The sequence below is a fragment of the Otolemur garnettii genome, unplaced genomic scaffold, assembly GCF_000181295.1.
Source record: "Otolemur garnettii isolate 467f Iridium unplaced genomic scaffold, OtoGar3 scaffold00263, whole genome shotgun sequence".
Lineage (NCBI taxonomy): Eukaryota > Metazoa > Chordata > Mammalia > Primates > Galagidae > Otolemur > Otolemur garnettii.
The window spans coordinates 154,793-165,988 of NW_003852658.1; the positions used below are offsets into that span (position 1 = coordinate 154,793).

At 46.0% G+C, this 11,196-nt stretch overlaps 1 protein-coding gene across 1 annotated transcript in view; it reads left to right on the plus strand.

Annotated features, from left to right (window-relative positions):
* The first annotated feature begins 5,495 nt into the window (after window positions 1-5,495).
* LOC105888300 (5-hydroxytryptamine receptor 3C-like) overlaps window positions 5,496-11,196 on the plus strand; it is a 6,538-nt gene continuing 837 nt past the window's right edge. Inside the window, exons 1-7 of the mRNA XM_012813404.2 lie at window positions 5,496-5,590; window positions 6,983-7,149; window positions 7,551-7,595; window positions 8,075-8,184; window positions 8,452-8,621; window positions 10,032-10,192; window positions 10,648-10,852. Of these exons, the coding sequence (XP_012668858.1) occupies window positions 5,524-5,590; window positions 6,983-7,149; window positions 7,551-7,595; window positions 8,075-8,184; window positions 8,452-8,621; window positions 10,032-10,192; window positions 10,648-10,852 (925 nt within the window). The 5' untranslated portion in view covers window positions 5,496-5,523. The remainder of the gene's footprint in view (window positions 5,591-6,982; window positions 7,150-7,550; window positions 7,596-8,074; window positions 8,185-8,451; window positions 8,622-10,031; window positions 10,193-10,647; window positions 10,853-11,196) is intronic.

The window sequence follows — 11,196 nt, forward strand, 5'->3', positions numbered from 1 at the left end:
ATCACTAAGCCCAGTCTCATTTGAGATTTTAAAAAGTGTTAAAAGTCCTAAGATCCCAAGTTGCCTGGTGTTCTCAACTGCAGGTAATTTTACCTTCATGGGGAACTTTGACAATATCTGGAGACATTGTTAATGGTTACAAGTGGAGGATAGGGGTGCTACTGACATCAGGTGAGCCAAAGATGCTGCTAAACATCCTACAACGCACAGGACATCCCCCCAAAATTATCCAGCCCAAAATGTCAAACGTGCTTAGGTTGAGAAACTCTGCTCTGGATAACTTCAGGGTCACAGAATCTGAACTGGCCCCGAAATTGCCAAAGAAGGCAGTTAAAGCCCAAATTTGAGCCTTCATTTCAAGATGTTATCTTGGCTGACTGCTCAAGAATCCTGGGGCTATATAAACTCAAGCTGTAGGCTCCAAAGGTGCCCAGAAACAATGTGAAAGTAATCCCTGACCCATCTACAATAACCTCTGAATCAGCTAAGAGCTTCTGAACCACCATAAAGGCCCACAGCTTGCTGTAGGAGAGACATGGGCCAGGAGTTAAAATGGGAGTTTTAGAGCCTCCCCAGGCTATTCCAGAGAATGTAGGAGACAGGTATCCCTAATGGCCTTAGAAAATGGGGTGTCGGCTCAGTGCCTATGGCTCAAGTGGCTAAGGCGCCAGCCACATACACCTAAGGTGGCGGTTCGAATCCAGCCAGGGCCCGCCAAATAACAATGGTGCTGCAACAAAAAAACAGCCGGGCGTTGTGGCGGGCACCTGTGGTCCCAGCTACTTGGGAGGTGGAGGCAGGAGACTCGCTTGAGCCTAGGAGTTGGAGGTTGCTGTGAGCTGTGATGCCACAGCACTCTACCCAGGGGGACAGCTTGAGGCTCTGCCTCAAAATAAAAAAAAAAAAAAGAAAATGAGGTGTCAGCTCCTGAAGCTCTGCCTAAACATGGCTGACCCCTGTTTTCTGAAAGTCTACTGGAATAGGAGGAAGCAGGCACTCCCGGGAGAGACTGTCCAAATTCCATTGTAACAGAGATTCTGTCCTGGGATGAACTTCAAATGAAAGCTAGTCTTAGTCTGCCTCCTAGACTAGCATTCCAAATTATTGAATTATTGTCTGAGATAAAGTGCTGGCCCATATGGAAAGTTAAGGGTATTCTGTGAGTGCCCTGCACACCCTAAGGAGTCTGAAGATAGAAAGAAATCTGGTGTCCACGACAAAAAAACTGCATCACTCTTATTTTTCCAATTGTATGTTATTGTGGTAAGAACACTTAACAAGAGCTCTACCCTCTTAACCAAATTTTAAGCACACAATACATACTAACTATAGGTACAGTGTTGAAGAACAGATCTCCAGAACTGCAACTCGATACCCATTGAAAAGCAACTCCTTGATTCCTCCTCCCCAAAGCAACTGACTATCACCACTCTCCTGTCTGTTGCTGGAGTTTGACTACCTTAGATGTCCAATATAAATGGAATCATGGAGTGCTTGTCCTTGTGCGACCGGCTTATTTCACTTAGGGTAGTGTCCTCCACGTTCATCCATATTGTCCTAGACAGCAGGGTTTCTTTTTTTGTAAGGCTGAATGTATGTGTATACTACCTTTTTATCCATTTCTCCTTTGATAGATAATTAGGTTGTTTTTCTCTCTTGGCTATTATGGAAAATGCTGCAATGATCCAGGCTTGGTGGCTCATGCCTATAATCCTAGCTACTTAGGAGACTGAGGCAGGAGAATCACTTGAAGCCAGAAGTTGGAGACCATCCTGGGCAACATAGCAAGAATCCATTTCTAAAAAAAAAAAAATTTTTTAAATCAGTAACAGCCAGGTGCAATAGTACATGTCTATAGTCCCAGCTACTTTGGAGACAGGTGGGAGGATTGCTTGAGCCCAGGGGTTCAAGTCCAGCCTGGACAACATAGCAAAACTCTGTCTCTAAAAATAAAATGATGCAATAAACATGCGAGTTCATGCATATATCTCTTTAAGATCCTGATTTTAATTCTTTTGGATATATACTTAGAAATGGGGTTGCTGGATCTATTTTAATTTTTTTAGGAAACACCATAGTGTTTTCCTGTATGGTGTAACTGTAAAGGCTGTCACATTTTACATTCCCACCAACAGCGTACAGGGTTCCAATTTCTCCACATCCTCACCAACACTTACCTTTTTTTCTTTCCTTTCCTTTTATCTTCTTCTTCTTTTTTTTTTAGAGACAGAGTCTTGCTATGTTGCCCAGGGTGGAGTACAGTGGCATGATCATAGCTCACTGTAATTTCAAACTTCTAGGCTCAAGCAATCCTCTTGCTTTAGCCCTGGAGTACCTGAGACTACAGACATGTGCCACCATGCCTGGTTAAATTATCTTTTTGTTTGTTCATGAGGTAATATCTTCTTGTAGTTTTAATTCTTTTTCTTTTCTTTTTGCCATTGAGTTGTAGGAATTCCTTGCATATTTTGGATATTAATCCCTTATCAGATATATGGCTTGTAAATATATTCTCCCATTCTACAGGTTGTCTTTTCACTCTATTAATTATTTCTTTTGAGAAACTATGAGATTCTTGTGGTTTACTATGTACCTTAGACTTGCAACCTAGCTTAAGTACTGTCATTTTTATTGCTTTATTTGAAAATGGTCTCTAATTCATCATTTTAGGTGGGTTTTTGTTAAATGGCTGATTGTGAGTGTTCTTTTGGTTTATGAAAAAAAATTATATGTTCCTCAAATTTCCTACCTTCTAAAATATAAAAAGGAAATGCAAGACCAAATGGCTTTCTATTTCAATTGGCTGCATTTCCTCTTTCTACTTACTCCTACCCAATATATGTATTGTAGAAGTGTTGAGAGGATTAAATAAAATAAAGCAGGTGAGACGCTTATCACATACAGTAAAGTGCCTTTGCTGTCACCACCAGCAGCTGCAATGACACCTGAGATTTTCAGACTCCAGCATTGAAACTGACTCCTCAGGCAGCTGCGAGTCCTTGCTTTGCTGCCTTAGCTCTCCTGTCTCTATTGCCTCCATCTCCTGGCAGGCGAATCTGCTGTAGAGTCCAACTGGTAGACCCAGATCCACTCCAGCTTTTCAGCCAACCTTGATAAAAATCAAGGTAAACATCGAATGTCTTCAGCTGCCTTTCTACAGGGCTTAAAGTTAACCATCCTTTCACGGATTCAGGTTCTGGAAGCCTACTGGAACCCTGGAAGATCCAGGGTCTGCCTACCTGTGGAACTCCAGCATTTCTCTCTTGAAAGTCCTTTGCTCTCAGCCAGTCTAGGAGTCTAGTACCACAGGGGAATGTCCACGTAAATACAGACACAGCGGTGCCTTGGTCCTCCAAGGCATGATGGGTTCAATCTAAAGCACAGATTTTGTGCTCAATCTCTACCACTCAGTCCCCACTCTTCTTCCTTTAAGTAGAGAATCACCTTGAATAATCACTCAGTTTTCCAGAGGTTCTATTCCCCCAAATCCCTGCCTTGTAGTCTAGTCTAAAACCAGAGGTCCTAAGATTGTTGCCATCTCTGCTTTCATCCAGTTTCTGGGCCCTCCCCATGTGTGGCCTTCCAGCTCTGTCCCTGATCACACTTCACTTGCCTTAAAGGTACCACCTGGCTTTCTAGCTTGGGAGAACCATCTGTAGCCCACCCAGTTGCCCCAGCTGCATCCCGATAGCTTCCTCCTTGTGCTAGCTAGTACCTACAGGGGTCCTCAAACTTTTTAAACAGGGGGCCAGTTCACTGTCCCTCAGAATGTTGGAGAGCCGGACTGCGGGCCCCAGGATGAGTCAGCTGCTAAGCAGGACAGGCAGTGGTGGCAAAAACACCTGGCGGGCCAGATAAATGTCCTAGGCGGGCTACATGTGGCCAGCCAGCCGTAGTTTGAGGATTCCTGACTACACTGCCAGAGGCCAACGTGCCTCCCAGCTGAACCCTTTCAAGTCACAAAAGAGAGCCCTAAACCTTGAGCCCCTCCCTTCTTCCCTTTCCTGCCCCTTTCACCCCATACTTCTAGCTAACTTTCTTCCTCTTTTTCTCTCCTCCTTCCTTCTTTGTCTCATTTCAGACGGGCCATGTTTCCAGAGGAGGGAGGTATCACTTGCAGAGCTGGCAGGTTTGAAGAACTGCAGACACGGCGAACATCCAGCGGACCCTACAGCAGCCGTCTCTCCTGTACTTTCCTACTTTGGGCAGCTAAGTCATTGCTGCCTTTCTCAGCACTTTCTGTCGAGAGCTGTCATGACCTTCCCTTCTGAACAAAGTTTCTTTTGTATTCTAGGTCTGACCCTTCACCGTTGCAGCAAGGAAAAAATTTCCAAGTCTTTCTGGAAATGTAACTAAGATACTTGATAAAAATTTGCTCCAGTTCACTCATTTGATGTGATAGCTTTTTTTTTTTTTTCCCTGAATGTACTCCTGACAGCCAGCAACTGTTTATTAAAGGAAGCAAGGGAGGGCTGAGGACACGCTGTCAGGCCTGGATGTGACTCTTTGCACTGAAGGCTAGGTAGTAGATCACAAGGCCAATTGCTGCGGCCAGCACCTCAGTGGAGACCCATGGTCCGTTCCAGGTACCCTTCCTTAGGAGGCTGTAGGACTCCTCATCAAAGAATCTGACTTCGTATGTACTCGCGTGGGCATTCTTGTGTTCCAGACTCCAGGACACCTGATAACGCCCCACGTCCTGGCCACGGGTGACAGGGAATTGTTTTCCCCCAATATCAGCATAAAGAGCCATGTTCTGGACCCTGTTCTTGCATGTCAGGGAGATGATGTGATAGCTTTTTAATAGGGTTGTGACATAAGACATATTGACACATGTGAATATTGAGTTAGCCAAGATTACTAATTTATGATAATGTGTAACACTAAGTGACAACACAAAGTGTTGCTATCTTAATTTTATGACTTCTATTATTATGTAATCAGTGCACAGCATAAACAGATGTATGGAGAACATTGGTTTGGGGAGAATAATCAGAAAGGCAGAGAGACTGGAAAGAGGAAGTCTAGTTAGGGGCTACTGGGAAAACACAGACACTAGACAATAAGGGTGTGAACCAAGCTTAACAATTTGGTATTTGGAATAATACCCAGTGTCAAAAAATGCTGAAAGATACTTTAACATTCATAGCCAAATCACTAAATACTGCCACCTTTCCAGATCTGCAGATTCCCTGGTTTTGAAGAACACAATCCCCTGTTGCCCCAGCCCACTCCGTATCATTAAGGCAGGTTATTTTGTTATTGATCTCAGCACTCAGCTGCCAAGTAGGTGCTTCTGCCCTCATCTTGGCCGACATCCTGCCTGCCTGGAGCCCGGAAGGCATACCTGGCCAGGGGCAAAGCAGGACACTCTGCTGTGACCTCTCTGGCCACAGCCTCATTAGGAAGTGGTCACCTGACAGGAGAGTATTCAAAACTGAACCAAGGTGTGGTCCAAGCTTCTTTAAGCTCAAGTGTTTGGGGGCTTCTGGTGAGTCCCTAGTGAAGAATCCAGAAAGGAGAATGGAAGGGGGGTGGTCTGCAAGGGGGGGAGTCCTCCTCTGCCTCACTGTCAGCCTTCTGTTTCCAGGTAAGATGGGATAAGAACAGGGGAGACCAGAATGTGGTTCTGAGGGACACCCAGAACTTCCCTCTGGCTACAGTGGTTCTCAGCCTTCCTAATGCCACAACCCTTTAATATAGTTCCTCATGTTGTGGTGACCCCCCACCATAAAATTATTTTCATTGCTACTTCATAACTGTAATTTTGCTACTGTTATGAATTGTAATGTAAATATCTGATATGCAGGATGTATTTTCATTGGTCGTGACCCACAGGTTGAGAATCGCTGCATTTAGAATTAACCTGTTAAATGTTTCTCTAGAATGTCTATCTCTTGATTTCTGTTTGGTGGCAGATAGAAAGACACTTCACCAATGAGTACACACAGCCTTTCTCTATTCCTGCCAGCGCAGAGATCTACCAGACCGCGCCAGTTCCCCACCTCCCAATTCCGTCTTTCCATGGACTTCTGATGCCCCTCCTGCCACACCCCTTTCCCTTGCCTCGTCTCTTTTTTTTCTTGCTGTGAAATCTATGAGGGAGGGTAGGGATTGAGATGAGGCAGAAAAGAGTAGGTATTTGCTTCCATGAGGGAATATTTGTCCCCAATCTGGGTACACACCTTAAATATACCAAAGAGAGATGAAGATATAAAGAAGGAAGCAAAGAAAAAGCCCAAATAAACATGGCAGTGTGGTAAAGATTCTGCTCAGGTACTACCCAGATGGCTCCCTGGCTGTGGCCAAGGGACAGTCACAGGCCTCACTTGTGACTGGGCACATGCTGAATGCTCGGTGTGTCACCTAATGATCCCCATGCTGGAAATAACCAACAGGATGTCTGAGGTCACTAAATCAAGAAGAATAAAATAAATGCATAGCACCAAGGTAAGCACCCATTCAGAATACCTACTCTGTGTTTCCCATATCTCCCTACTATGTGCCCCTGTTTACTTCTCTCACCCTCTTGATAAATCAGTTCTTCCCTTAAGCAGGTAGAAGTTCCTAAGAGTTAAGAAGAGAAATACACAGCACATGAGAGCAGATTGTGGCCAGATACAGGTTTGAGGGCAGTGCCAAGCAGTGCTCCTGCTAGGTGGAACCAAGAAGGTTGTGATGGGTACATCAAAGGACTCCTTGAAGTGGTTGTCATTGCACTAAGGCCAAGTTTGCATATAGATTTGGGCAGATTTTGCATAAGAACGAAACAATGGGAATGAGAATAGAGTGCCAGCCCAGCTTACCACATCAACTTCCACCATTTGCCTACCAGTCCAAGTCATCCTCCCCCAAATTGGCCTTGGGGAATCTTGGCCTGGGAAGGAGGGATCACCTGCTCTTCCCAGTATGCCCCCTATCTATAGGGGGGTCCAGCCCTAGAAATGGAGACCCTCTCTCATAGGGTTTCTGCTCTCTACAGGAAGAGGTGATACTTTCACCATCAATTGCTCAGGCTTTAACCAGCATGGGGTGGACCCCGCTGCCTTCCAAGCAGTGTTTGACAGAAAGGCCTTCCGTCCAGTCATCAACTACAGCGTGCCCACTCACGTCAACATCTCCTTCACCCTGTCTGCCATCCTGGAAGTGGTGAGACCTGGTCCTGCATTCTTCCCCCAGAGGATACATGGAACAAGTATCCTCTGCCCTGTGAACCCAACATTTCCCTGGTTATAGTGAACAATAAGTACCCTAGCTGGATTTTGTACAAATGAGATGGTTTTCCTATGAGGGAGAGAGACATGAAAAAGAACACTGCAGTGAAATTTTTGTAGGTCACATACATCCTGAGTCCTGTTCGCTCTGGAATGCTTTTAACAGCACTTAAAATCAGATGTGTCCCTATACACGGGGAAAACACATAAGGAAATGAGTCCAGCAGCTCGAATTTTACCTAGACCAAGAAATTAGTAAACACTGGGGAGAGTATGAGGTGGGTGTGGGCCAAATCTTCTCGCACTAATAATCCTGGATGGGAATTTCCTTATCAGGACGCACAACTCCAGCTGCTGACGTCATTCCTGTGGATGAATTTGGTAAGGCAGGGTCAACTAACTGCCTTCTCCCACTTCCGTTGCTAATTTTAAATTTGATGAGTTAGGAGGGACTTAAAGGTTTCTACTCCAAATCTCTTCTTCACAAAGTATAAATCTTTCTGGGACAAATAACTCCATCTAGAATTATACCGGCCCTGGGGACAAAAACTTCCCTAGGCAGCTTTGGAAGGTAGAAATGGTAACCCCTCCCCAAATAACCAAGTGGTTGCAGGCCTATAATTGGTATGTTCCTGGCTTCAAGGGGTTTCAGGCTGAATCATGGTTATTCCTGGCAAAAAGGTTTTTAAGAGGTTCTTTGCTGATGAACCTTGTTAATTAAAGGGGAGATAGTCTGTGGTCCTTAGAGTCACAAGTGCAAGTGGGAGGATCAGAGTTTAAAGAAGAATAGAAAAGGCAGGAGAGGCAGATGGGGCTAGGTCACCGTCTCTCTCATTCATCCCTCATTGCCCTGGCCACAGATATGGGACAATCCTTTTATCAGCTGGAACCCAGAAGAGTGTGTTGGCCTCAATAAACTCACAGTATCAGCTGAAAACCTGTGGCTCCCAGACATCTTCATCGTGGAATCGTGCGTATCTGAGCTGGGGAAAGCCAGTGGGAAGCCCCATCTGCAAAGAACAGCTTAGGGTTAATGCAGGGCATGGGGCCGCCAAAAGATGCAGACAGGGGCACAATCTCAATGGACTGACTTCCACAAAACGCTATGAGGAGAGGAAGAGACAAGCTAGACAGACATCAGAGAAAGAGCCCGAGAGGAGAACCCAGTAGGGGAAGGCCTGAGAAGGGAGGGGAGACCAAACTGATTTAGGCTCTACCTCCCCCACCCCTCCAACAGCATGGATGTGGATCAGACACCTTCAGGTCTCACTGCCTATGTCAACAGTGAAGGTCGAATAAGGTACGATAAGCCAATGAGGGTGACCAGCATCTGTAACCTGGACATCTTCTACTTCCCTTTTGACCAACAGAACTGTACCTTCACCTTCAGTTCTTTCCTCTACTCAGGTAAGTGTGACATGACTGACATGAGAGTGCCGTGGTGTCATAGCTCACAGCAACCTCAAACTCCTGGGCTTAAGCGATTCAGCAGCTATTTGGGGGGAGATAGCTAAGTGGTGTAGGTAGGGAAGGTTTTAGATCAGTGGTTCTAACTCTGGCTGCCCACTAAAGCTTTTTTAAAAAAACCCAATAACTGTGTATCACCCCTGAGATTCCAGCTTCCTTGTTCCAGGTGAACCCCAGGTGATGCTATCGTGCAGATGAGGTTAAGAACTCTTGCTTTACGTCTTAGACGGCCATTGTGCCGAATGGGGTCCATCTGACTCTGAACTGCTGCATGCCTATAATTTTTAGCTCAAATCTTTTAACTTTAATAGCTAACACACTGAAGCCAGTAAATGAATGTAACTAAATGCCACCAGGTGTCACGTGGCAAATCTGGATAAATTAAACATCATAATGGGCATGCATGTAATTATAAAAATATTGAGCTAATTCAAGCTTGATTCCACAGAAACAGCATCATACAACTGGGGGATTGAGAAAGAAAATAGGAAGGACTCCAAAATTTCTTGACTCACATTTGAGTCATGTTCAGTATTCCCATAACAACCTTGATTCACTCTTGTCTTCAATAACAATCAATGCTGCAGCCCACATTCATGTGAATTGCAGTCTTGTAATCCACTTCTGAGGAAAGCAGAATGTTCTGCTTTAAAAGGACAGAGAGGCTTGGCGCCTGTGGCTCAAGCAGCTAAGGTGCCAGCCACATACACCTAAGGTGGCGGGTCCGAATCCAGCCCGGACCCGCCAAACAACAATAATGGCTGCAACCAAAAAGCAGTCAGGCGTTGTGGCGGGCGCCTGTGGTCCCAGCTACTTGGGAAGCTGGGACAGGAGACTCGCTTGAGCCCAGGAGTTGGAGGTTGCTGTGAGCAGTGAAGCCATGGCACTCTACCCAGGGGGACAGCTTAAGGCTCTGTCTCAAAAATAAATAAATAAATAAATAAAAGGACAGAGAAACATTTGTTTAAGAAGCTCAATGGGGACCGGGCACGGTGGTTCATGCTTTCTAACACTTGGGAGGCTGAGGTGAGTGGATTGCCTGAGCTCATGAGTTCAAGACCAGCCTGAGCCACAGCAAGACCTCATCTTTAAAAATAGCTGGGCATTGAGTCAGGTACCTGTAGTCCCAGCTACTTGGGAGCCTGAGGCAAGAGAATCGCTTAAGCCCAGGAGTTTGAGGTTGCTGTGAGCTATGACACTACGGAACTCTACCAAGGGTGACAAAGTGAGACTCTGTCTCAAAAAAAATAAATAAATAAAATAAAAGAAGCTCAGTGGAGGAGGAATCAAATTTTGTGGGCAGGATGTCTGGGAACACTTCCTGACTGAGCTGGCTGGCCTGTCTTACAGTGGACAGCATGCTACTAGGCACGGACAAGGAAGTGAGGGAGATGACAGACACATCCCGTAATGTCATCCGCACCCAGGGAGAGTGGGAGCTCTTGGGCATCAACAAGGCTACCCCAAAGATGTCTGTGGGAGGCAACCTTTATGACCAAATCACGTTCTTCGTGAGTCCTGGGGCCCTGTCTAATTTCTGATCCCAGTTGTTCTGTTCTCCTCTTGATCTAAGGCTCTTTGGGGTGTTAAAAAAAAGCTCAAGAGAGTTAAGCACCTGCTCCCCCACCTGACTGCCCTGAAGCAGGATCCCCAGGGCCTCCCCTGCTGGCAGTCACTCCCCTGCTAGGCTGTTGCCAGTACTGCTGCTGGGAATGGAGCACCAGCTAGCGGATGCCCCAACGGCCCAATTTGCCCCTAAAATTCTACAATCATTGTGTCTTGAGCAGGATGAAAATAAATAATTATAGACAAGTCAGAGGCCCTTATGTGGATGAGTGCAATTAAATGTACACGTTACCTAATAAGATGATCCCACAGCCAACCTAACAACACATGAGCAAGGATTAGATAGTCAAATATCTATGTGGCATCAGTTTATTTGCCACCTTCTCCACTCTCTCTCCAGGTGGCCATCAGGCGTAGGCCCAGCCTCTATATCATAAACCTCCTGGTGCCCAGTGGCTTTCTGGTTGCCATCGATGCCCTCAGTTTCTACCTGCCGGCAGAGAGCGAGAGCCGGGCCCCGTTCAAGATCACCCTTCTGCTGGGCTACAACGTCTTCCTGCTCATGATGAACGACTTACTCCCTTCTAGTGGCACCCCCCTCATCAGTATGCCCCCTCACACTCTCCAGAGATGCAAAGGCAGCAGAGGGCAGGGACCACCTGCTGCTCTAATTAAGGAGGGAAGGGGCTCTAAGGGAGTACTGGCTTTGGGAAAGAGACATAAGAAGAGCTTAGAGACGCTTGGCGCCCATAGCTCAGTGGTTATGGCGCTGGCCGTTTACACCAGGGTTGGTGAGTTTGAACCCAGCCAGGGCTTGCTAAACAACAATGACAACTACAACAAAAATATAGCCAGGCATTGTGGCAGGTGCCTATAGTCCCAGCTACGTGGGCGGCTGAGGCAAGAGAATTGCTTAAGCCCAAGAGTTTGAGGTTGCTGTGAGCTGTGA